General features: G+C 41.2%; 2 protein-coding genes across 3 annotated transcripts; one reads left to right on the top strand and one right to left on the bottom strand.

Moving 5' to 3' along the window:
* Positions 1-237: 237 nt before the first annotated feature.
* Positions 238-5441, bottom strand: XAF1 (XIAP associated factor 1). The gene is made up of 5 exons (XM_030462438.1): positions 5382-5441; positions 4589-4724; positions 3213-3560; positions 2666-2729; positions 238-1758 (listed from the first exon to the last, which is right to left on the bottom strand). Exons 1-5 carry the CDS (start codon positions 5411-5413, stop codon positions 1730-1732), a joined length of 609 nt encoding a protein of 202 aa, XP_030318298.1. The 5' UTR covers positions 5414-5441; the 3' UTR covers positions 238-1729.
* Positions 5442-9818: 4377 nt separating this feature from the next.
* Positions 9819-23332, top strand: SLC13A5 (solute carrier family 13 member 5). Of its 2 annotated transcripts, none has more exons than XM_030462430.1 (12): positions 9819-10079; positions 12534-12662; positions 13152-13288; positions 13715-13926; positions 14881-15052; positions 16202-16324; positions 16862-17074; positions 17792-17913; positions 18192-18310; positions 19075-19236; positions 19978-20115; positions 22451-23332. In XM_030462430.1, the coding sequence occupies exons 1-12, from the start codon at positions 9975-9977 to the stop codon at positions 22634-22636; spliced, it is 1818 nt and encodes a 605-aa protein (XP_030318290.1). In that variant the 5' UTR covers positions 9819-9974; the 3' UTR covers positions 22637-23332. The 2 variants fall into 2 exon arrangements, with proteins under 2 accessions (XP_030318290.1, XP_030318291.1); XM_030462431.1 differs by having other exon boundaries at positions 20674-22542.
* The last annotated feature ends 1963 nt before the right edge of the window (positions 23333-25295 follow it).

Below are 25295 nucleotides of genomic sequence, written 5' to 3' on the forward strand. Positions count from 1 at the left end.
TGCAACCTATCTATTTTTTTTTCTAAGAAGCAAACAATAGCAAAGCAGATCTTCATTACTGGAAGAATGACTGCACACTTATTTTCATGTTTTCTCTGGTATCTCACAGTTCTTCTCTCAGATCAAATCTAGGACAAACTCAAAAACTTTGCCTCCTGATCAGGGAAGACCACATTTATTCTTTGTTGCCATCTAGTGACCAAGTTTATTTCCAGTTTTCCACTAATCTGGATTACAAACTGGGGAATTTTTAAAACAAGGAGAGCAAAAGAGAAAGGAAGCTTGCTTCTCACCTTGAACCTCGTGCAAATCCCTTATGGACCCTCAGACCTCAGGTCTGCAGAAGCCACTGCCACTTCCAGACAGTCCTTTGCCTCTGCAAATGAACAGCTGGCAAGGCTGCACCTGATTCTCCTCCTCTCGCCAAGGCCAGGTCTCCTGCCATGAGGTGGTTTAGCTTGTGCCAGTGACACCAACAGCCACACGATGCCACTGCAGCACAGATTTCTGAAATAAGCCCTGCTGTGGCTGTTAAAGGTGAGGAAATACCACTTCTTCAAAAAGCTGGAGTTATACGTATGAGTTGTGAGGATAAAGCTGGCCTAACCTAAGTTTTGTGTCATTTTTCAGTCATAGCCACTTTGGTTCTTGTCCCTTCAGACTACGTTAAGTTTACCAGCCCTCTTTGAACAGACTTTGAAAAACAATAAGGAGTTCCTGGGAGGCCTGACATGTCTGGGTTTGTTGGAAGCTGTACAGACCCCAAAATACACAGGAGAGCTTATGATTGTGTGAAGAGCCATCAAGTCCATCGCTGTGATGTGTCTCAAAGAATAATAAGAATTCTGAACTTTGTGAAAGTCTAATGAGTGCAGAATAGAAGAGTTTGGATCTGAGAAGTAAGACATTACTAAAATTATAAGTCGGCATATGTACATTAGTTCCAGCCATCAGCTTTTAAGTTTGAACAGTGCTACAGGCAGATGAGAGCAAACTGGAACCATGTAGTAAAACTGTTCTATATTTCAGTGTTTATTGATGCAAGATGCCAAGCAGCAAAGGCTGCTTCACAAATGTTCACAGACTTCAGCATAAAGCATCCACTCTTCAAGTTTAACTTTTCCACCACTGGGTTCTAGCAGTTTCCATTTATATATCAGAAAATTAACACCCCCAGTTATCCTTGGATGTGCCTGCAATTTCCCAAGACTAAGCTGTTTGTGCTGTCCCTAGGTTCAGTGGTTCACCAAAGTGAAGGTGAGCATAACCTAAGGTGAGCATAACAATGTTCTTTTTTAAATTTCACTGGGCCATTCACTAAGGTCTCAGCTCTCAGTGGGGACAAAGGGAGTTGGTGGTGCTCAACATAAGGAATTCTGAGCTCTTTATTTCCTTCTTTACCCCAGAAAAAACATTTTAAAATAAACTGCTTCCATTTCCGAAGTGGGTGGGAAGAGAACATGCCTATGGCAAGCTTACACAGAAATATTTGAAATTACAACAAATGCTGAGCCCCCATCACTTTTACAGTTTTCTGGTAAAAAATTTCTAAATGCCTCACTTGATAAGGAATAAAAATCCGAGCCACTCTTTATTCTTGATCCATCTTTGTTCTTGATCCAGAGCAGCAAGTCACTTTTCTTTGTCAATAAAGTTATCACACTTATTACTGCCTTTTGCTAAAGCTGAGCTGAAGTTTCAATCTGAAGATGTGCCTCTATTTCCAGATCTAATCATGAATGCTGTAGAAAGAGTCTTCTGTAAAACAAAGTTCAGTTATGAGTGGTTTTAAAGTTTCAAAGTTTTCCTATATCATCACTCAGCTAAACAATATTAAAAAAAACCCCACTACAATGCAGTTTAAATAATCCATGTAATTACAATGTACTTACTTTTATTTCAAGACCAGAGTCCTGTAATTCAAAACTAGACAAACTCCCTATTTCTCACTTTGGTGTTTTCTCTCTTTAACTTACCAAGAGAGGGAAGTTTTACAGGAAGAAGTAATACTTCATTTACTGAGCCAAGCAGAAAAAGGACATACTGAGAACAATTGCTTTCAGTTTCACTTAATTAATTGGACTGAGGGGAAATGATACTGCTTAGGAACTGAAAAGTAGGGGGAGGTGTTAGCAAAAAGAGAAGGATTAAGATCCACAGCCTGTCTGGAACAGGGTTAGGAAAGTGACATACCACTTACGCATCAATGCAAACTCAACTGGAGGTATTGTCTGGTATAATTATAACAATGCTTCTACTAAATATTCAATTTGTACTATGGAGGAAAAATAATTGTACTTCTTGTCTTTTGAAATTATTCTTTACGTCTCCATCCAGTGTTGGAGCAGACAGACCTGGGACAAAACATTTGGTCTGTGAAATCCTTTGTGATGATCTCTGTTAACAGTAGGGAAAGTACTGCACTGTTCATAGTAACAAAATCTGAGTGGCACAATATGGGTTACTCTGAGTTGAAAATACATGGACTCTGAAGCAGTACTTGTTCAATGTGACCTCATAGGAACCCACTGTGTGTTGGAATCTTAAGAGCTTTGTGATATTCAGAGAATTAGCTTTTCTAGACACACTTCCTCTACAAGTGTTCCATTGTTCCCATTAACCTGAAAAATCCTGGATTATTAATTCTATTCTAAATTTGTAGTACCTATTTCTCCATGGCTTGATTCTTGTTTCATCCCATTCAAAAGTGTTGAATGTAGACATCTGATCTAGAAAAATAAATAACAGTTATATCAGAGATCTTACCATTATTTTCACAATCACATTTATTGTGCAATCACATTTATTAGGGAGATAAATAGGCACCTTTTGTTGGGATGGAAGATCATCTAGAGCTCCATCCCTAATGCAGCTGAGATATAACCATACTATTTGCTTAGCAAGAACAGTGTCAGCCTTCAGCTGTTAAGGACAATTGCTGAAGACTTCTGTTGAGATTAAAATTAGTGGCTTGAGTAATGGTTATTATTTTCATAAAACTCAGACTGCAGGCATTGGATCTTGTTTATGTAGATGTAAGCATAAACAGTCAATGCATGTAACAATTTCCACACTTTACAGAGAGAATGTACCCATGGACAGCATTTCAAAAAGCTAAGGAATCCAGAACAGGGCACTGGGACCCCAGGCAGTGTGGATATCAGTCTGGCCCTTTGCATGTATGAGGCCGAGTCCAATGTGTCACTTCCTACCTCATGTTTCTGAAGGGCTGGAAGAGGCAGAAGAATGTTGCAATGGGTACAGGTCACCAGCATATCGAAAGACTGGCTGTCTTTAAGAGCTTCAGGTGATGTGGAAAGTCCACCAATTGTAGTAGAGGGAGAGCCGATCTTTTTGTTCTTTGGGTGTTTAAGCAAGGTTTTGGAGATCAACGACTGGTCCCTTCCTTTCTCTTTGGGACGGACATCTCTCCATGCCACTGCATTTCCAGAGGATGAAGCGGGAGCTAAGGATAAAGGCTTTGGCAGATCACTGATGGGTTCTGAATTTGGCTGGCCAGCAAGGTGTTTTGTTGGCTCATGGGCTGCTCCACATTTGCTCTGTTAAAAGAGAGCATACATAATAAGGTCAAGATTGGTATTACATGCAACAGTGTGGCATGTTGTGACTTGTGACAGAAAAGACTCAAGGGGAGGGACAGTGGACAACACCTCATAGTAAAGCTCCAGCTGAATACACTGTGTCATGAAGCTACAGCTTAGGAGCCAAGACACACTGCCCCTTTTTACATATATATAACTTTTTAGAGAAATAACCTGGCTGGAAATTAAGCACAGAACATTCTCTTGTTCAGTTTCAAATGTGCTTACCAGGTGCTGGAAGTACTGATTATCTGGGAATGATTTATTGCACTTCTGACAAAGATTGCCATCAATACCTTCTCTCAAAAAAATTTGAGAGAAACACAACACTGACACAAGTCATCAAGACAAGCTGCTCAGGTCAACTTACAGTCATTGGTTTTAGAGAAACACAGAACGCTGATTCCACTGTCCAAGAAGGAATTAGAGCTGTGATTACATTTTGCTTTTGGCACCATCAAGGCAATCCACCACACCTTCTCGCAAACTTGGGGATATTTAAAATTTTACTTCAGCCCCAGGTTTTGTGGCTCAAGAGGCTTCACTCCTAGCCTGGCCTAGCTAATTCTGTTGCTAGAAGGTTCTGCTTTCTGTAGCTCATTTTACCAACCACTGCACCTACTGATGCCTGTTCCTTTCTGAAATCACCAACAGTATTTGTAAATTCTTTTTCTTACCATAGTCTGTTGAATACCTTAGGCCTAATAAAGCTATGGCAACTTGAAGAAAACAACGTATGCATCATCAGCTTTATATATGAAGTAGGAGAAAATTCTAAATCGTATTTTCTCCTGTGCAATTAAGTTCCACTTAATTTCTGACAGAGGGAAGTCCTCTTCCAGGATATGAAGGAGGTGTAAAACAACAGAACAACATTAGAACTAGGACATTATTATAGAGTACCATACCATGAACATACTAATTCAGCACTGGCAGAGCTTTCACTGTTTGCAAGAAAACCCTGAAGAACATGAAGCCTCCCTCACCTGATTATGTGCTTCTTTTTGATGATCTTCCATATCCTTTTGGGAAACTGGCTCATCACATTCCAGACAGAGAGTGAGAAACCTCAAACAGTGGACCGTATGGATGGAAAAATTAGCAGCAGACACATCTCGTTTACTTCCAAGCACATAAATGAGAAAGAAACATGAGTAAATGAACTCATTAGGTTTCCTTTCTGACTAAATAAAATTGAGGCTAAGCTCATGTTTAACCTTTTTAAGTTTGACTCTTTTTTTTAATTGCAGTGGTTCACAGTTCATATAATGTGCCTGGTGGCCTAGCTTCTAGTTGAGACACACCAAGCTATGCCATTCTCATGGTCCTTCATCCTTCAATACTATGAAAGATGGCCAATTACCCTGAAAAAAATAAATATTTTATCATTTAACTACAAGTATAGCAACAGAAAGAAACATTAGCTATGGAGTGAAACAGAGGCAGCTGCTGGGTTTGATATGGTCCATGCACTGAGTCCTCTGCCACATGCTGCAAAATTACCCACAGTGATATTTAAAAAGAGAACATGCAGCATACAAGACGGCCATGGAAGAAACCTCTCCACAATATAGTAGCAAGAAAGCAGCAACCTGGAAATGTGAAAATGCATGCAAAATATTTTCTTTGAGTACTCAGTGGCTCATGTACACCCCTTCTATCTTGCGTTTTTTCTTCTTCTCCTGTTACAGTAGACTTAGATAACCTTAAGTAAAATCCTGGAAAAACTCTTCAAATCTCCATAGTTAATAGAGGTGAAGGGGGAGAATGATCTCTTACCAATTTGTGCAGAACCTGCTCTCTTCTGTCATTATTTTTCTTCTTATTCTGCTGGATATCCTTCCTATGAGAGCAGAGAGAGAAAAAAAAACGAAACTGAAAGCCTCTGTTGCAATAGCTCCACCCCAATCAGCTGCTGAGCCAGAAAGTTTTAAAGGAGAAACAGCAGCATTGCCAGGCAAATGTTTTTAGTGCGAGTTCCACATACAGATTAGCTCACCAGTTTCCCTTTTTCCCAAAGCAACATGGTTTATGCAGCAGCAAAGTTAAGATGCTCCTGCTTATGGCAGGAGGGTTGGGCTAGATGGCTTTTAAAGGTCCCTTCCAACCCAAGCCACTCTGTGACTCTCCATCCTCACTTTCCCGCCCCTGGCTACCTGAGGAGGGGGCAGCAGCTGTGCAGGCCTCCCACCCACCTCGCCCCAGCAGACTCCCAGGCCCTGCTGTGAACACTGTGATCCTTGGACCTGTTCAGGATATCAGAGAACGTGCGCAGTGAAACCTCCAGACTGGGCTGCCCAGCTTTGCCTTTTCCTGTCTGGTTGGGAATGACCAGAAGCACCAGAGGCCCCAGGGGCAGCAGGTCCTGCCTATGGCTGCACCTCAGCTGGGGGCTATACAGCTCTAAGATTTTACACAAGGAACTTCAAGATTAAATATAAGTTAGAGAGAAAAAGGAGCAGATCTTTACATTTTCATTTCAGTACCAATACCAGTATCTTCAAGTCTTTCTGATGGAAGGCCTAGCATTTCTTGAACCTGCTGCTACAACTGATCCCTCACAGCATCTGATGCAAGTGGCTCTTTGATGTTGAAGACCCTGCCCAGTGTGGAACAACGAGATACAGCAGACACAGAGAATATTAACTGACCTTCTTAATCTGTAAAATGGGGGTGATAACATTAATTCTTCTACTTTGCAAAGGTATTGGGAAGAACAATTCACAAGTATTTGTTTAATGTATTCTAATGCCATACATGACAAATGTCCCAGTTGCTCAGAAATTGGTGTGGTTCATTTCCTGTCCAAACAAGCCCCTTCTGTCCTGCATTTTATTCTGGGAAAAACAAAAGAAGAAGAAAAAGGAAGCCAAAGAAGCCATTATTTAGACCTGACAATAATGAGTGTTTTTCTGGGTTTTATTACACAAATTATGTAATGAAGCAGAGAAAAGGCTTTGAACAAGTATGTTAATGAGATGGCAGCTACAGAGAGGTTAGAGTTGCCAATTCTGGATCAAAATTTTTTATGTGATTTTCTTTTGGTTTTGTTTTTTTTTTTCTTTTGTAGTCATTTGCCTGTACAGCATTTGAATGTGCTTTAAGGCCTCATGCAAACAATATGGGAAATACCAATTCTAGGTCAAGAAAGCCTGACCAGCAACACACACTAACTAAGAAAACCCCACTGACTCAAAATTCATAATGAGGGCTTTTACGTAGAAAGTTGTTGGACACAGAGATTGTACTGAAAGGACTGTTCGTTCAGTGTCTCAAAAGCTTTTCTTGGAAAAATATCAGATGCTCCATTGGGAACTTAGCTACTACTCCTAAAGCAACACAGTGTATTGGCAGTGGCTGGAAAGTACTGATTGGAGGGAAAACGGAAAGTAATTAAAATTTTCTCTGAATAGTGGGAATAACTCTTTCCACTTAAAATCTGTGTAAACCTTCCAGTGCATAACATTATCTACAACACCTCTCCTAGGCATCTTTTTAAGTCAAGAATCACATAGAGGTAAGTTCTGAGCTGGCTGTTTTTTAAATGTGATTTTCAAAAGCCTGGGTAGAAGTCACTTCGTTTTCTGCTAAGTCCTATAGTGTCTCAGGGTTAGTTGTTTTTATTTTTGTTTCTTAATGTCAAGTATGATAGGTCTTACAGTCCTTGTTTAATATCATTTTGTTAAAACTTTTGTACCTCTGTGTGTTGTATAGAGTCTGCAACATCAAAGAACTTTAAAAAGAATGTGAGATGAGTTTTTATTCTGAAAGGGAATAGCACTTATCTAGGTCAAATGGACTGCTTTTACACAAGCAAGCTGTACTTGTATGTTTGGATGACATTTGAATTTGGGGTGGAAAATATGTTTATTTCTAACTAAATTAATCAACTGCTACCTACCAAGCTTCCTTGCCATAGACCATTCACATCCATCAACAACAGGAGTAACCGAGATGACTGGCTTATAGTGAAAAAGAGAGATCAGAAAAACTGCCTCTTGGGAATGACCTAAACCATACTAAAAGCTTTATTTGCCCTTTTTTCCACCTGAAGTGGTGATGCTGGTATTCCTGCCTTCCAAGAGACTAGATTTTTAGTCCCTTCTCCCAACCCTGGCAATGCAGGTCAGCCTTTGTTAACTAGTCTTCAGCAGTGTCCCACTTCTGAGTGGAGCTCTTTACAGTGGCTCACATAATTGAATCTGGTATCTGAAGTACAAAAGGGAAGACTGCAACACTCTATGTGTGGTTTAACAACACTGTCAAGCTCATCTGTGAATTTGCTGTCTTGAAAAGTGCAAATTTCCTTTGGGTTCCTGCCCAGCTGTTGCTATTCCCAGTCACAAGTGCCCCAGTCTCTTGAGCTCGCTCTGGTGCTCACTGAAATCTTCATCAAACCTACTCAGCTCATAAGAAAGATGTTCTGCTTTCTCCGTCAAGTTAAACTCCAAAGACCCTCAGAACCACCAACTGAATAATGGCAAGAAAGGCAGGGCAGGGCAGAGGCAGAGGCAGTCATGAGATGGGCTTGGCTTTGTTACTGGTTTGTACTCTTACACCTTCTCTCGCTCCTGAAGCAACCGTCTAGAAAAGGTGCCTGCTTTTAAAAGAAAGTAAAGAAGTCAAAGCTGCTCAGTCATGTATCTTTTAATCTGACTAACTATTACTCAAATGCTTGGTCTATTTTGTGAATCCTATTTTTTGGTTTTGTTCCATTCACAGAATGTACTTTGCATGGCACAGTGAAGGCCAGTTTGCAGTAATTCTGCCCAATAAGGAAATATTTATTCCCTTCTCTGTACCTGATAAGAGGACAGTGAAGCATGAACTGGCAAACTGAATTGCCAGTACAACTACTTTAGAGTTACCTATATATATTTTCTTATGTTCTTGTAGCCCTTTTTCTTTCTTGACTGGGGACCATTTTTTCATTGGAGACAGTCCACAGGAATGACAATTTTGGCTGATTCCCCACTTTCTGCTAAGCTTTGCACTGGTGTTAAGTTTCCTCTGTGTTGGTAAGTTACCCAGAGGGACTGCTGCTAAATGTTTGAAAAGTTGGAATCTGTACAGATCCGGTTGGCTACTGTTTTTCTTAGTGGACATTCACTGCTTTTACAAACAGAACAGTAGCATTGGAGAGACTTGTTTTGAACTTCAAGTCACTCAAGTTCCTCTGGTCAGCAGGGGACAAATACTGCAAGCTGCAGTTAGAGCTCCCTCCTTACTTGCTGGGGAATCTGAAATTCTTTGTTTCTCTAACTGCTTGGTAAGACTGTACTAAAAGAATGCAGGATAAAACTGTCAAGATATAATTTATGCTGCCTTCAATTTCAGGTGGCTGTTGATATCCCAGAAGCAGAACATAACATACGAACAAATTATTTGTCTTCAGTCAAGTTTGCAGTCCCTCCAGTTGTTCCTTTCTGCCATTTTGATAATGCTTGCAACCTTTTTCAGGAGTGTTGTAACTTCTGGTTCTGTGGCTACACTGTAGATCAAATCACTGATATGAATGCCATTAAAAACAACCTTTCAAGTTAACCTTTCTGGGTTATTTTTAACCCAGGCAGCAGACATGTAATCCCTGACAAAATAATAAGTAGTGAAACACAGCCATGCATGCCTGCACAGACCTTTGTTTTGGAGACCACCCTAACTATGGTTTTAACTCTCCATCTCCCCAAAGGAGCTCAGGCCTTCCTCACCAGTGTGTCAGTGAGTGAGTGATGGCCCTCCCTTTGAATCCTTAGCACCTCAGAAATCTGTGAGCACACTGGGCTTCTGCTTACCGACAACTTTCCGTAGGCTCTATGAGCAGGGACCTTTTTCTTAAAACATTCTCTCAACCCGTGTGACAGCTGGACAGCCATTAATCAGCTCTCCTTGGGCATGGAGGGGTCTGCACAGAGCTGGACGTCAGGGACTGGGAAATAAGGAACGCCACAATCTGTGTCCGGCGCCCATATGCTGGAGCGGGCCGGCGGATTCCGACTGGGTCTCGATCACCTGAGGAAGCCCCATAGGTGCTAGGCGGGGGCTGCGGGCACCCTTCGCTGCAGAGCTGCTGCCGCCCGGCTATGCGGAGGGCCGGGGGCGGGCCTGGCGCCAGACCGGCAGTTAGCTCTTTCCTGATCGCCGTCCGCACCGCTAACCGGCGGCCGGCCCCTCGGGACACGAGCGGGCCGGTGGCCGTCAGGGCGGGAGGGACCGGCCCCCTCGGGGCGCGGGCGGGCCGGTGTCCATCAGGGTGCGGGCGGGTCGTGTCGCCCCCCGCCATGTCCCTCCCGCCGCGGCCCCGCCGCCCCGTACTTAAGGCGGTAGCGGCGGGCGCTGCTATCCTCGCGCCCTGACCGTGTGTCCCCGCAGAAGATGGCCCCGACCTGCCTGCGGCCCCTGATGAGGTACCGGTCCTTCGCAATCCTCTTCCTCACACCGCTGCTGCTGCTGCCATTGCCGGTCGCTGTACCGACGCGGGTAAGTGCCTGCGGGGCCCGCGAGGGAACAGAGCCCGCCAGTCAGAGCCCTGCTGCCCTTCAGGAGCCCACCCCTCAGCCCGCCAGTCAGAGCCCTTCTGCCCCTCAGCCCGGCGGGTCTGCTTGCCCAGCTGGCGCGGGGCCTTGCCGCAGGCAGCCTGTGCAGCAGTGGACACCCTCTCCCCCTCACCACCGCATCTCCTTTGCCCCTTTAGCAGGCAGTGCCCGATCCTTGCCAAGGCAGTTCTTCCCCATAGTGGGCTGAAGCAGATCCTTCCTGCCACTTCATACTCCTGTGCAGCTCCAGACACTGGGGCTAGGCAACTGAACTTGCAGAAGGATTTCTGTGCCAATCTCTGTTCATCCCAAGGGTTATGCCGCCGACAGGACTTGTGGCTCTCATGGACCCAGCCCATCTTACAAATTAAATGCAGTTCTTTTTGGACCAAAGATAAATATACTCATAACTGGCCCACACTTTTAGAATTATGTCTTGCATTACTAGTAATTATAGCAGTGGACAGAAAGATAGGACTTCTGGATTCTCCAGCTCATCTGCTGCTGAAGTGAGGTACTTGAAGGGGTGTTGCTGAGTGGCATTCTTCACCAGTGATGCAGGTGGAAGCTGTGTGTTTTGCCATTATCGTAACAGGGTTTCAAATGAAATACCCTCCAGTTCCCATCCATCTTACAATAGCAATAGCAACGGCACAACTTCTTTGCATTCAGCAGGGTTATACCTGCTTAAAATTGGAATAACACAGTGAAGAGTTTGGCTTCTATCTATGTCTTGTATCCATCCTTCTTGGCAAAATGTGAAAGCTCAGTTTAGTGAATGTTAGCCTACTAGAGCTTTAAAGTCTATTTTAATGCTAAAAAAAGTCTTTCTTCTGGGTGTCCTGTGTAGCTCAGTATATTTTAAAGTACAGCAAAATGTCATACATATTTATAAACAAAATTGCTAGCCCTTCTGATTTACGTGTCTAAGTATTATCAACGCTGCCTTCCAGTTGAATGCTGCTGCTTTACAGAAAGGAATTTCTGACTGTTAGGGACAACTTTGATCAATACTAGGAAACTTAATTTCTCTGAAAGGAAAAGTATGTCTTCAATTTTCCAGTATTTTTAGGAATCTTGTGTCATCAGTCTAATCTAAGAAATTTCAGAATTTCACAATAGGAGAATAACATTATTATCAGTGACTGTTTTTTCAGCTCTCAGTGAGAAGGCAGATCACTGTTTCTTGTCAACTGTCCAGGGACACCAAATAAACATTTTGAAAGTGTTCCCATACATTACTTGATAGATATAGGTGTAGATACCGAGATGTATTTAATACCAGAGCTTTGGTTGTTTGAATCGGCTGTGGTTTTTGGAGTTAATTTATAAGCATGGTTGTATTTTTGAACTTCACATAAATTATTTACTTCCCACTCTACAAAACCAATGTTTCTCCAGTGTTGGGAATTTTATTCATTTAGGATTGTTTATCTGTCTTTCATACTGGCAACAGATTAACCACAGTCAGTTCTAGCACTTAGTTACTGTGGTACAGCATAAATTGTATCATGAGTTTACCTCATATTTATTAAGGGAAGAGATTTAAATAGGACCTGTCTGGTATTTTTTTGTCTCTGAAGAAATTTTTTTTTAAAAGCCTGCACTGTAACTAATATCTCAGAAACCTGAAGAAAAAAAAAATAAGAAAGTAATTGCAAGGGCTGTTTTCTGGTTCTTAAGCTTCTCAACAAAATGAAAGAAAACACACCTCTATTTATAAGTATTGCCTTACAGTAATTTTAAATGTCACTGTAACACCATTTATTTTTGCAATAAAATCCCATTGGTTGTATTAGAATAAGTTTCTATAAAATTCTCTAAATATGGGCAAATTCTGAACTACAAAACACTGACTAAAACACTGTTTACTGTTGGCTAATCAATGGCCTTGCTTCTCCTAACAGTTTTGAAATTACAAACCAAGGCAGACTAGGTTACAGAAATGCCTGATCAATAATATAAAAAGAAGTTACAACATTTGTGATCTAGGGAATTCCCCTAGTAGGTAAGCGCAGTATGATTTAGGAAAGTAGTTCAATACCTCTAGAAAGCTTAGTCACCAGATAAAAAAGTAAAAGAGATTTAACTTAAGAGTTACTTTAGAAAGTTAAGAAATTATTCAGTGATACAGTTTCTGGGCTCAGGTATGTTACTGAACACACCTTGAATTTTGTGTGGGTGCATGAGAACAAACACTCTAAAAGTGTGAAAAAGATGTTTTTATGCAAATAGGGACTTGAGAACCAGGTTTGAGAGCACAAGTTTAAATCCTTATGTCTTTGTTACCTATTTCAGCATAACTTGTTAAGCTAAAGGCAGTGGCCCCTTTTAAGAGCTATCAATGTGTTTCTTATCTGAAAGAATATGCTTAAATGTGTCTTCAATTATGTTGCAGGAGGCCAAATGTGCATATATCATCATCATCATGGCAGTGTACTGGTGCACTGAAGTGATCCCGCTGGCTGTTACCTCCCTCATGCCTGTGGTATTTTTCCCTCTGCTTGGAGTTCAGAGCTCTAAATTAGTAAGGAACTTACTCATTTGAAGTCTGATACAGGTATATCCATTGCTCTGAGCAAACAAGCAGTATTGAGCAAAACAAGTCTGATATGAAAGCACTTGAGTTGTGTAGTGCTGTTTTTGAACACGTTGAGCAGTGTTCAGGATTCTTGTGTGGGAAAATGCTGGAGTAAACACAGATTTGCCCAAGATGTTAAGGGTGTGGGGCTCAAGTTGGTAGAGGGGAAGGTCTGTTTCTGGTGTGGATACTGCTGGAGAACATCCTACAGGTGTTCATAACCCATCCCATGAAAGAGCAATGCTGACATATCCTCTGGGAAAATTAAAAATGCATTGGGCAACCTTCTTCTGACAGGCTGCAACTGCCCCTTCTGCCAGTGTTGGGATAGAGCCTGGTGCCATAAATGGCTTTGAGAGACTGGAAGGCAAAATGTACTAGTGAAGCCAGCAGGAGGCAACATTTGGAGCCCTGACTACCTTCTCTGTTTTCCAGGTGTGCTTGCAGTACCTAAACGACACAAACATGCTCTTTCTTGGAGGCCTGATTGTTGCAATTTCTGTTGAGCAATGGAATCTTCACAAAAGGATTGCGCTGAGGGTCCTGCTGATTCTTGGGGTGAAGCCTGCACTGTAAGAGTGTTACATTACTTCTTCCTTGCCTGTGTCAATTTAGCAAAGGCCTAGGGATAGTATTTAACAAAAAAGCAGAGAAGGGAACCTTTGATAACCTCTTCATCTGCACCTGTACAGAGTTTCCAAAGGTGAAGTCTGGTAGCAGGAAGAGTTTAACTCTCTTTTAACCAAAACCAGTATCTGGCTAAATTCTAGATGCTTGCCACTGGGGACAAAATGATGACAGACTTAAGCATGCATAGACTAAGGAGTATTTAGATTTTCTGGGATTCCTTCAGTGAAGGTGGCAGAGGTGTCCTAAAAGGGAATATGGCCCTGCTTTGTATTCCCTGTCTGGGCTCTACTCTCTAAATTATGGTGACTACAAAGCCTAGCAGTATATGATTTTCCTCCTTTCTCCTCTGCCTGTTTCTCTCTTTTCAGCCTCATGCTGGGATTTATGATAGTCACTGCCTTCCTATCCATGTGGATAAGTAACACAGCCACCACTGCTATGATGGTTCCCATTGTCCAGGCTGTCCTGGATCAAATGGACAACACAGAGTATGATGTGACCATGATGGAACAAGCACCTGGGCAAACAAGTACAGTGGTTGAGTTGGAGGAAAAGAATGCAGATCCCACTGTGGTGCATGGTAAGGGCCTACTCAGCAGTGAGTTGATCCTACTGAACTTGCTATGCTCAGAACTCCCTGACCTAGTAGTTCTCTGCATCTTTCCAAGGAAAAAAGATGGTAACCTGACTGAAAATCCTCAAATATCTGACATTGAGGTTTTTCAAAATGGCTTCCAATTTTGGTGGCTGCCATTTTGTTATGCATAGTGCTAGATCCCATGCATACTGTTGTGTTCTTTCCTTAGGTTGTGGTCATTCCATGGTTTCCCTAGACTTGATTGCTTGCTCAGGGAAATGAAAAGCACATCCAGTGGGAAATAGCATCCAACTCCCAGCATCCCACTCTAAATCTTGTGATTATCACTAGGGTTTCAGCTTCTAAGCCACAGAGGAATGTTTGCAAAGATTTGTGCAAACACAGCCTATTTCGGTGCTGGGGTAAAAAATACCTCTTTATTGACTAGATTGTATGTGGAGGTGGGGTGAAGAAAAGAGTTCTTTAAAAGCTACATGGAAAAGATGTAAACTGACAGAACATAGTAATCTTAACAGTTATGCCAGGCAATAATTTGGTTTTGGATGGGTTTTTTTGCACCCATATTCACAGCTGTTAAAGCTAGTTGGGTTCTTACTGTGGTATTGGAGTGGTTCAAGTGATGGCAATATCTGATTGATGGTAAGCCTCTCTAGAAAAACAAAATTACTGCTGTGAAACTGTGGCAGATTTGGACAGTTATGATAGATATGTCCAATATGGACAGCAACATGCTTTGATCTTACAGATCCAGTCCATCAGCTTCTCTCTTCAGGTCTTCATGAATGTGAGTCCAAAGTTTTTTGTGATATATTTGTGGTTTTTTGTATTAAAATAAAAGGCATAGGCAGACTGAAAGCAATGAGCCTCCAGACCCTGTCCTGAATTCTCTGCCTCTGTCATTTTATACCTGAGGCAAGTCCTGTTCTTTGTGTCTAGTCATAAGCAATGGACAAGTCCCTGATGACCCCAGATCTTCTGAGGAAATGAAAATGAGGAAGCATATATGTAAGGGAATGACACTCTGTGTATGCTATGCTGCCAGCATTGGGGGAACTGCAACACTCACTGGAACAGGACCAAACATGGTATTGAAAGGCCAGATGAATCAGTAAGTCATCTTGCCATTTCTTTCACTGTTTCTGTAACCAACTGTCTAATCTTAGATGACTGTTTCAGTTGCAAACTATAAGCAATAACCAGTCAATTAACTGAATGTGAGGAGTGTGTATGAAGTGATGGCCCTCATTTTTCTGCTTCAGCCTACTAAACGCAGCTCTGTGTTGGTATTAGAGGTCTCCTGAGAGTCTTGGAAATACATGCTGGTAATCAGCAGACAGCTATTTGGTTGATCATGAGATGCTGAGATGCTGGTTCTTCTGCCTTCTCTTTTTCAACTGAAATGCAGCTCATCAGCAGAGGTACTGCATTGAAGAGCGTAAGAGTGTGTAATTAACTCTTCTCATAAGCACACCGAACAGAGCTAAAAATAGCTTAGCCTCTCCTATAATATTATTCCTCCATGCCATGGGTGTGGAAACTGTACGGATAATGTTGTAAAAGAAAGGAGCTATCCACAAAATACTCTCTTTGCTAAATTGAGTTTGAGCATTGATTTAAACATAGCCTAATCTACAGGGGAAATTTTGCAGATACCACAGCAGTCCTTCAACATTTCTTCCTTCTGTTTGGAGTACTTCATCGTCAGCTGCCATGCTACCTGTTAGTTTTAACACCCACTTGGAAGTTTGCTGTTGATATTTTTCCTCCAGTCTTCATCGGTAGATGCAGGACAAAACAGAAATTGATGTTCTGATAACACTGACTTAATTCTTTTAAGCCAACTAGCAACTTCATCTGTTGAAGCAGGTAGAAATGCAGTTATTAATTCAGGAAAGACAGTTCTTGCTCTCATACTAGAACGAATGGGGAGAAAAAAAGAACATCATGCCTTAGGATAAATAACTAGACATGTAGGAAGTGAAAGGTACTTAGAACGTGCAGGAGATCTTTCAGCAGTGATTGTCTTGCTGAGACATAAAATATCAATGCAAGCTCCTATATCTATTAAAGTAAAATACAGGGGAAAGCTGAGGATCACTTAAGTTCACCTGTGAAATGCAGGCTGTCTTCCTATTGACTTCAGTTAGGCTATGGAGGTTGGATTTACACGTGTAATTGTCACTAGCACATATTAAAGGGAGAGCAGATTACTAAATGTTTTGACATTTATAGAGAAAGCATTTTTTTTTCTTTTCAGGCTGTACCCCAACAATAATGATGTTGTGAATTTTGCTTCCTGGTTTGGGTTTGCATTCCCAAATATGATTCTGATGTTGGTGTTAGCTTGGCTTTGGCTACAGTGCTCCTTCATGGGACTCAAGTGAGTACTTAACTATATGGTACTTAACTCAGCTAATGCAGATCAGCTTACTGAGAAATCTGATTAGAAAAAATTCACTGATAAGTTTTGTAGGAAAGAGCAGTTCGATTTCACAGCAACCTTTGATGTCTGAAAACCTTTTTTTTTTTTAATTTACGGGAGTTGCACTAGGCCAAAAGCTTTATACTTTCTTAATGTTTACACATAATTGCCTTTTTATTTTTCAGTTTCACATAGGAAAATTTGAGCCCTACAAGAGCTAAGATACCTGTTTTGTTACCCTTGATTCAAAATTGAGTTTTACATCCCAGGTTGCTCCAAATTGGACAGAGATTTACATCCATCCATACACTTCATTCTTCTGTGAGAATTGGCATATCCCTATGACATACTTGGTAATGGTTGTGATTTCTTTGTTCCTGACCTCTGCCATAGTCTGTGTCTGTCCCCAGGAATGACAACTTCAGAGTGGCAAGCATGTTAAACCTGTTTAGTGTGTTAATACTTACAGTATTTTATTCTCCCTTTTTCCTAAAGCTTTAAAAAAAGCTGGGGCTGTGGGACAGAGAGAACTGCTAAAGAAAAAGCTGCATACAACGTGCTGAAGGCAGAAATGAAGAAATTAGGCCCAATCTCTTATGCTGAATTCAATGTCCTCCTAATGTTTATTTTGCTGGTTCTCTTATGGTTTTCCAGACACCCCGGCTTTGTAAAGGGCTGGGCCACCAGGCTCTTCCCAGAAGGAGAAAAGTAAGTTTTAGTTTTTTGGTTTTGGGTTTTTTTCCATACCATACCCTGGTTGTGAATCAGATTCCCTTTCTCTTACATTCCAGTTTTGGTGTGGAGACATTCATTCCAATCTTATCTGAATTCTCGTGTTTTCTGGGCTTGATCTATCACTTGTGTATGAGATCATCAGTTGACTGGAGAACTGGACACAGAGCAATCTGGATCTCCTAAATGAATGAAAAAATTCTGTAATTAGGGTCTCAGTCACCCCAGTGTACATGCTGCTATATCGTTTGTATGAGCTACAATCAGTTGTAGTGTCATTTGAATGCTTGTTAGTATCACCTCTAAACAATAGCTTGGAATTTACTGGGAAATTGACTTACTTCTTTGAATGGCTTCTTTGCATGATTTCTGTGGCATATTAAGAACACAAAATGGACAATGGGACTTGTCTGCTCAGGCCACTTCTTTACACATCTTTCTTGGAGGTACAACTGTTAAATCTTGGCTTCATCACAGAGAAGGAACCCTGCTCCCAGTCATCTATGACTCTGGCTGTTAATGGGTATTGTTGTGGCAGGTCTGAAAGGCCTTAGTCATGAGCTAATCACCCATTTTGCTGATGTACAATCCTGAAACAGGATGACCAAGAGCAGCAACTGCAGTACTAGAAGGCATCTATCTTCTAGGAGAAAGATGTCTATTTTCTAAGCTATCTTCTCTTTTCTTTTTTAGGTATATCACTGATTCTGCTCCTGCTGTGTTTATTGCCCTTCTACTGTTTGTCCTTCCTGCCAATAAACCCAAATTCATAAGCTGGAATCCAAGTGCGTCTGACCCTGAACAGCCTGAAGAAGGTATTTAAAAGAGGAGTTGTAACATCGTGAAACAGCCAGCTCTAGTTAACATGGCAGAAACATGCTGGATTTCCATGCAGTTCGTCAGGATAGCTCACCTCTCTCATTTCTTGGGTGAGGCTGGGACACTGTCCCTGCTCATGTGTCACCCTTACCCCATGCAGGTTTCTCAGTAATATGCATCTGCCTGTTGGGTCTTTCCCTAGTATCTTACAGCACAGAAGACAAAATGTCTTCACTTTCCTAAAACATGTTCTGCTTTTCATTTCTCACTTCAGATATAAAAAAGGCATTTTTATCAGCCCCGCTGCTAGACTGGAATGTGGTTCAGAGGAAGATGCCCTGGAGCATTGTGCTGCTGCTGGGAGGAGGTTTTGCTTTGGCTGATGCAAGTGCAGTATGTCCTGACATCTGTTTTTCTCTGACTCAAAGGCGAACTTCCCTGGTTTGTTATCTAGTCCTGTATTACTGGGCATGCACCCAAAGCCAAACCCAGCAGAGATGTTCAGTCTGGAGGCAGATCCAAATTAGCAAGAACTGAGAGGAGAGGTGTTTGTGCCTCTTTTTCAGGGATTTGTGTGCTTTGACCAAGTTTCTTGGGGAAATTCATATATTGATCTAACTTTTGTGGCTGGGTAGTTTTAAACCACGGGGCAAATTAAAGCTATAGGACCATACATTCATCTGCATACATCATGCATATATTATTAAAGCTCCAAAGCTTTCAAAGCCATCTAGTCAAAGGTTATGTAAGCTGCTTGAGTCAGTTGCTGCTTATGTTTCTAGAACAGAGCGTTCATACAGTATCAGTATTTTCAGAAACCTTAGTAAGACATGCCAGGAAACTTCTGAGTGATACATTAATTATTTGCAGTAGTCACATTAAGAATTTTTGCTGTTTAGCAAAAAAAACATACTCTTGTTGCCAAAGTGTGAGGTAGTATTTGGGTTCCAGAAAAAATTAGGAAAGTGGGACTCAGTATTACGTCTAATTGGCAAGAAATTTTTTTTTAGTGTTTCTGACAGATCACTGGACTTTCCTGGATGGTGTTTATATAATTCAGGAGTCATTTAGCATTATTCGTTAGGAATGTTACCCGTAATGTGTTCATGAACTAGGGGTTCTAGGCCCCACTGAAAACTGATTTTTTTTCTTGTCAGAACTCTGGGCTCTCAGCTTGGCTGGGTCATCAAATGACTCCACTAGGATCTATCCCACCGTGGGCCATTGCAACAGTACTTTCACTTATTATAGCTGTCTTCACTGAATGCACCAGTAATGTTGCCACAGCCACCCTCTTCCTACCTGTCTTTTCATCCATGGTAAGATTACTTTGATCCTGCTGTCCTATGAACTGCAATATCGGAGTCTCTAGTGGCAAGGCAATATCATTTATTGTCTTGAATGTTGCTCCAGTGTTACTTTGAAAGCCAGTAATTAAACAGTCCATCTGACAGTATGCTGTAATGGATAGTGGTTTCAACTGGTGTTCAGCACTGTGCTTATAGCATAATATGTAAAGTGCAAATGCAGGCTTTGTCCAGTGGGCCCTACCTATATTTCTGAACCCTGAGAACCAGCTTCCTAGGGGAAGAAGCTAATTGAGGATACCTATTCCATGGCACCCTCACTGAAAGGGAAGGCAGTTGAAGCCTTCTGTAGGGTGTGTCCCTTGGCCCTGAGGAACAATAAGTGAGACTCACTTATTAAAATACAGTTCAACAAGCATCAGTTAACTGTGATAATTTTGTATTTGAACCACCAATTCAGAATTGGAAAAAAACACACAAACAAAACCCAAACAAAATAAAATCCAGCATTTTCTATTAAGCCCTTTGAATGGTTCCTTCATCTTCATGGTTTTATGATAGAATACGTATAGAACACAGAAGAAAATACATATAGAATTTAAGAATAAAATGTTTGTAAATATCTAAATATATAGGTGTGGTGATATAATACCAGGAAACAAGGTGAACCTGTGTGTTGCAGTGGTCTGGGAAGTGTAGTCTGTGCTTTTCTTTTGGAAATCCACCAGTATTATATTCTCTATTTCATTGCAGGCTGCATCTGTCAAGATCCATCCTTTGTATGTTATGCTGCCTGGTACTCTCAGTGCTTCCTTTGCCTTCATGCTACCTGTTGCAACACCACCAAATGCAATAGTGTTTTCCTATGGTCACATCCGTGTTTTGGATATGGTAAGATGATAATTGCCTGGTCTCTTATCTGAAGCTCTCTATTTGAATTGAAATTAAAACTGACAAGTCATAAGTCTCTTAAACAATGAAGATTTAAAAAGCACTATAGTTAGTGTTTTCCAGTCTTCTGGGGCTTCGGTGAAGGTAGCTGAAACCTTGCTTCCACTGGAGCTAAAAGCAGAAGGTAACAATCAGTTGTCCTAAGCTCTACTCCTCTGCCTGCCAGATCACACATTGCCAGGTTTTGTGCTGAACACCCTAATGTTTTCAGTTTTCTAACTGGAAACTTGAGGGGAGCAGAAGCTGTTCTTAAATAAAAACAATGTGTACATGCCTTGAAGCTCCTACACTAGTTCTATAGCAGAGTTTTCAAAAGCTTTGTACAGTGCATTTCCTGGTATTTCCACTCAAGCAGGAATGTAGGACAGTGGATACAATGGCTATTTCTGTGATTTATTTGACTGGGTGTCTTTCTTGTGTATGTACATATAGGCCTTCCTGCAATTTGGTGTGCTAGTGTTTGGTTACTGTTGTTGGTTTGGACTTTTGTCCTCACAGGTTAGATCTGGAATAGTGATGAACATCATTGGAGTCTTCTGTGTCACATTGGCCATCAACACATGGGGAAGACCTATGTTTGAATTGGACACATTCCCAACCTGGGCAAACAGCACAATGAACCAGTGAGAAGTGAAGAATTCATGTGTTAAACAAGGAAAGGACCCTTAAAATTACTCCCTGTTGCCTGAAGCCCTATATAGAGTCTCATCACCACTTCATATCAAGTGTCAGGTGTTCACTACCATGTGGGAGTCACGCATAAGTTGTTCAGGCAAGAACCAACACAAATTTATCCTGTCATACTGGAGCCAGAATTGCTGTTTAATTACACAACCCTAAGGATCATGTGCCCAGATCATTAGAGTGATCAGGTGATCCATTAGACCTCCAATCAGGATCGAGATTCAGAATTCATCAAACTTTAAATAAAGACGGGGCAGACTTTTGTATCAGATGGTTTGAACTGTTGTGTTACTGATGTGCACTTCTAAATCATTATTATTGAACACTGCATCTGGCAAGGGCTGAAATTTCATTAACTTCCTTATATCCATAAGTCAGCATCTGTACAGAGAAACCCTCTTGCCACTTGTCTAGTGAAAGAAGGGGCATGTTATGTTACGTTACATTACGTTATGCTATGCTATGCTATACTATGCTATTCTATGTTATGTTTTAATGTGGCCTCAGCCACATGGTGGAATCCTTCCAAGTCAACATCCAACACATTTTCAGTTGCTTTGTTTTCACTCCCAAGTCTCAATGCACTTACGACACCCTTACTGAGGGTTGAGATAATGTAATTCCATGGTCGTCATGGTTTAGTTGAAGTCTTGGGCAATGATGGCTTTGTGTTTCTTGCACTGAGGCACTGGCATGGCCAGGAGCCTTCCCTCTGTCCGCCACAGGATGTGGTTTCACATACCAGCCAGTGTTTTGTTAGTGGAAGCCTGAAAATGAACAGTGGCCTATAGGACTTCACACTCATTATGAAAATTTCTAGATTAGCCCCTGATTTGCTTTACTAATTAACTATGGAATTTTCAAATAGAGACAAGGCTCTAATTGAAGTCCTTGTAAAAATTTAGGGGCCTGGATATTTGGTCTTGTGCTGGCTTACAGACTTGGCAGTTGTCTTCTCTACTTTGGAATTCAGGTCTTGTGAGAAAAGTGTTTTGTAGCACCTGTTTATCTAATTTATGAAGCAGAAGTAGTTTATAGAAAGATTGGTATTGGATTATGTGTGTTTTGTTGGTGGCACATGGATGCTTTTCATTCAGCCTCTGGAGATGAAGCTGAGTGGGAGGTAAGGCAGTGTGTTACAGTGGAGAGATCTGTGAGCATGACCTGAGTTCTTCTCCTGCAGTTTTTGTGCAGCCTCATGCATGCCAGTTCATCTCTTTTTGCCTCAGTTTCCCATCTTGAAGAAGATGTCATGGTACTTAACCTGCCTCACAAGAATGTTGAGAGGACACAAAGGTCAGATTCTGTGCCCATGTTGATTCTCCACCTTATGATGGGGGGTACAAGGTAGAAGGAGTTACAGAATCAGAATTCTGGCCAGAAGATCTGTACTCCAGCATAGCGGTGTGTGTAGGATGTTTAATAGTTTTGTTATTAACATGAATGTTTGTTATAGAAATGGAAATTCTTCATTTTTGCCTTCAAAAGTGAGGAAAGTATTACGCATGAAATGACAAGGTGCTTTTCTGAGCAGAAAACTACTTCAAGAATGATTTTATTTTTGTGCCTTTATCTTCTGTGCTCTTTCAAGGTTCTGGGCACCATAAACTCACCACCCACTGTTGTTCCCAGGCACCTCCAATGGCACGCAACCCTGTCTACCCAGCTGGCTGCGTGTGGTGCAGCCTCATCCCTTTTCCATGGCATGGTAGAACATGTGTATAAACAGTTTCACTTGGAAAGTGTAACTAAGGAGGAAGCCAGTTCTAGTGCCTAGAAGTTGCTTGGTCACATACATTTGTTACAGTCACCTGAAGCTTATCAGTATTTGCTTGAAGAAGCAGAAACTGGGAACAGAACCTTCTGTGCTTTGACAGTCACTTAATGCTGATTTGCATATGTATCTAAATGCATTTGAGCAATGGATCCTTTATGCCTTCCAATGGTCTACACAGGATGAGGACATCTCACCACTGCCAACTATTTCATGGTGCTTACTCTTCAATTGCAATTAACACACCGTGGAGCTTGCATGAGTGGGTAACACTGAGCTTACCTCTCTTGATTCATGCAGATCAAATCTTGTCTAAAACAGATTCAGCTAAAAGCTGTAGGACAGACACTTCTGTGCATTTGAAGAAAGGGACATCCTGAAAAAATGCCCTCATCTCAACTAGGAAAGAGCTTCCTGCTGCTGTACAAGAAGAAAACAAATGTTATTTTCACAAGCAGTCACACAGCATGGTATATTGTCAGGACTGCTGGGGCGGGGGGAATGTCCATATGGGGTAATCAGGAGCACTGGTTTTATTATAACTGTGGTATACTTGGTGTGTCAATTCTCTGTCCTCTTAATAGCAAGTGATTTCTTTCTGAGACACATTTATGGCATCTTATAATTGATTTCTGTTTAATTTAAACAGGTGAGTTGCACAATTAAGAACCTGGCAAATAAAAAATTGCAAGACCTGTCTCTTCTTTGGCATGGATCATTTCCTCTGTAACACAGTGGACCACTTGTTTTTACATTAGCTTCCACTGCATCACGGTATTGCTACAGTAAGAACCAGGAGGGTACACACCATAGAGAATTAGTGCAGAGATTTGGGTACCACTTTGAGACAGTACCTTTGGACCTGCATATGAATGGTTCCTTCTCTTTTCTCAAGCTTCTATCTTTCAAAACACTCAAATCAGGGGGGCATACCCCACAATCTGTCTCATTCATTTGAGAGTAAAAGATTCTGACAATCTAAGAAACAGCTAGTTTTTAAGAATTAATCTTGTATAAACTCTCGAGTGTAACAGGCAAAAATAGGCTTTTCTTCAGCATCAAGTATGCATGTCATCCTGTGCCAGTGCCCTAAGTAAATTATGTGTTATTTACAATGGGTAATGCCAGGACAATTGCTTTGTTAGTCGAACTACGTTAGATCCCCCTCCAGCACTGCATCTATCATGGTAGCTTCTTTTCTTGCATGGTATTTATTTCTCTTCATTGAAGGGCCTTTGTTTCAGGTGCATAAGTTTTGATGGTGCTAAGGTAGCGGCATAAAGGAATCCCTTTGACCTCCAGCTCTAAACATGTACCACTAGAGCCAGCAGTGAACACAGAAGGACCTTCAGCATGGTCTGTGTCAGAACAGGTTACTCAGCCACACTGAAGTAGCAAACAGATCCTGTTTTATCTTGTGGGCAGAAGGTGATTCCTAGTGGCTTAATGGGTATGTCAGTATCCAGCTGGCATAATAGCAGAGAGTGCTGCCTGTAAGGAGCTGAATTAGTGCTTTCCCATTTTCTTTCCACTTCCTATAGCATGTGCCTGACTGTTCCTTTCTTCTTTCGGAATACCAAGTTGCCAATACTGTTTCTGCAAATATTGAATGTCTCAAACTTGGAGAATCATATGGGGTTGTGTTGCACAGAGTTTGTTCGCATTAGTTCATGTATCTGTGTGCAGATTTGGCCAAGTCTCAGTCATTTAAAGTGAGACAATGTGAGCATAAAGCAAAAAGCTAGAAACTAGTTTATTTAGGCTTTTTTGGGGTCTATTTCAACTTTAAGCAAGTAGCTCAACTTTTCTGTTCAGTATGAAATGTTGCATTTTATACTTACCTACCTGTAAAACTAGTTAGAAATATATCCTGCTAATTCAAACATGATGACAAAGATTAAATTATTTGTCTAACTAATGAATAATCTATGTTGCTAGACTCTGAGTTCAATCAAATTGTATAAAATTTGCTATGACTCTTAAATTTTTACCTCTTTGAGTCATGTAGGAATCCCAGTTTTTCTTGGAAGCAGTAAGTAAGCCTAAATCTGTGACAGCATGGGAGGAAAGTCTTTGAATATAAAATCTAAAGCCTCAAAGCCCACAAGATAATAGGAACTCACTGTTTCAGTTTCAAATTACTCAGTTTTAAATGCAGACTTGCAATTTTGAGGTCTTGGCTTGAGAGTTTGTACAGCAACTTACAGTGTGAAGCAATACTGAGTCCATACACTGATCATGCAATGTGGCACATGAGACATGCCAATAGAATGTTGCATTTCTTATCTTTTATGTCTATTTTTCCCTGCATTTCTCCTTGTTGTTAGATGCCTATGCCATTTGTTGTACTTGTACATGAATATAGGCCTAAAAAGAACTATATTTATCAACAAACATTTTCTTTATCTTCTTGTAGTAGATTTCTTTCAAATGCTTTGTTATTTAATCTATGGTTTAGTATTCTAGTGCTGTAACTGTGAGCTCACAGTAGTAACTGTGAGCTCATTATGCTGAAAATAATATGCTTACTTATCCTGTACTTTGGCATTTCTAGTTAATACCTGTAGCTTTTCATGGTGAAGGACAACTTGCTTCTTTGCGAGGCAAATTTTTAAGGAATTTCCATGTCCTATATGCAATAGAGGTAATCACAGCCCTTATC

Source organism: Calypte anna, chromosome 19 (genome assembly GCF_003957555.1).
Source record: "Calypte anna isolate BGI_N300 chromosome 19, bCalAnn1_v1.p, whole genome shotgun sequence".
NCBI lineage: Eukaryota > Metazoa > Chordata > Aves > Apodiformes > Trochilidae > Calypte > Calypte anna.

Excerpts from the sequence above, each read along its gene's own strand:
- XAF1 (XM_030462438.1), bottom strand. The coding sequence starts at position 5,413 with ATGACAGAAGAGAGCAGGTTCTGCACAAATTG. Across the intron at positions 4,725-5,381 it reads AGCAGGTTCTGCACAAATTG|TAAACGAGATGTGTCTGCTG; the intron begins GTAAGAGATCAT and ends TGTGCTTGGAAG. Across the intron at positions 2,730-3,212 it reads CAGCCCTTCAGAAACATGAG|ATCAGATGTCTACATTCAAC; the intron begins GTAGGAAGTGAC and ends TTATTTTTCTAG.
- SLC13A5 (XM_030462430.1), top strand. The coding sequence starts at position 9,975 with ATGGCCCCGACCTGCCTGCGGCCCCTGATGAGGTACCGGTCCTTCGCA. Across the intron at positions 13,927-14,880 it reads AGATCCCACTGTGGTGCATG|TCATAAGCAATGGACAAGTC; the intron begins GTAAGGGCCTAC and ends CTTTGTGTCTAG. Across the intron at positions 17,914-18,191 it reads CCCTGAACAGCCTGAAGAAG|ATATAAAAAAGGCATTTTTA; the intron begins GTATTTAAAAGA and ends TTCTCACTTCAG.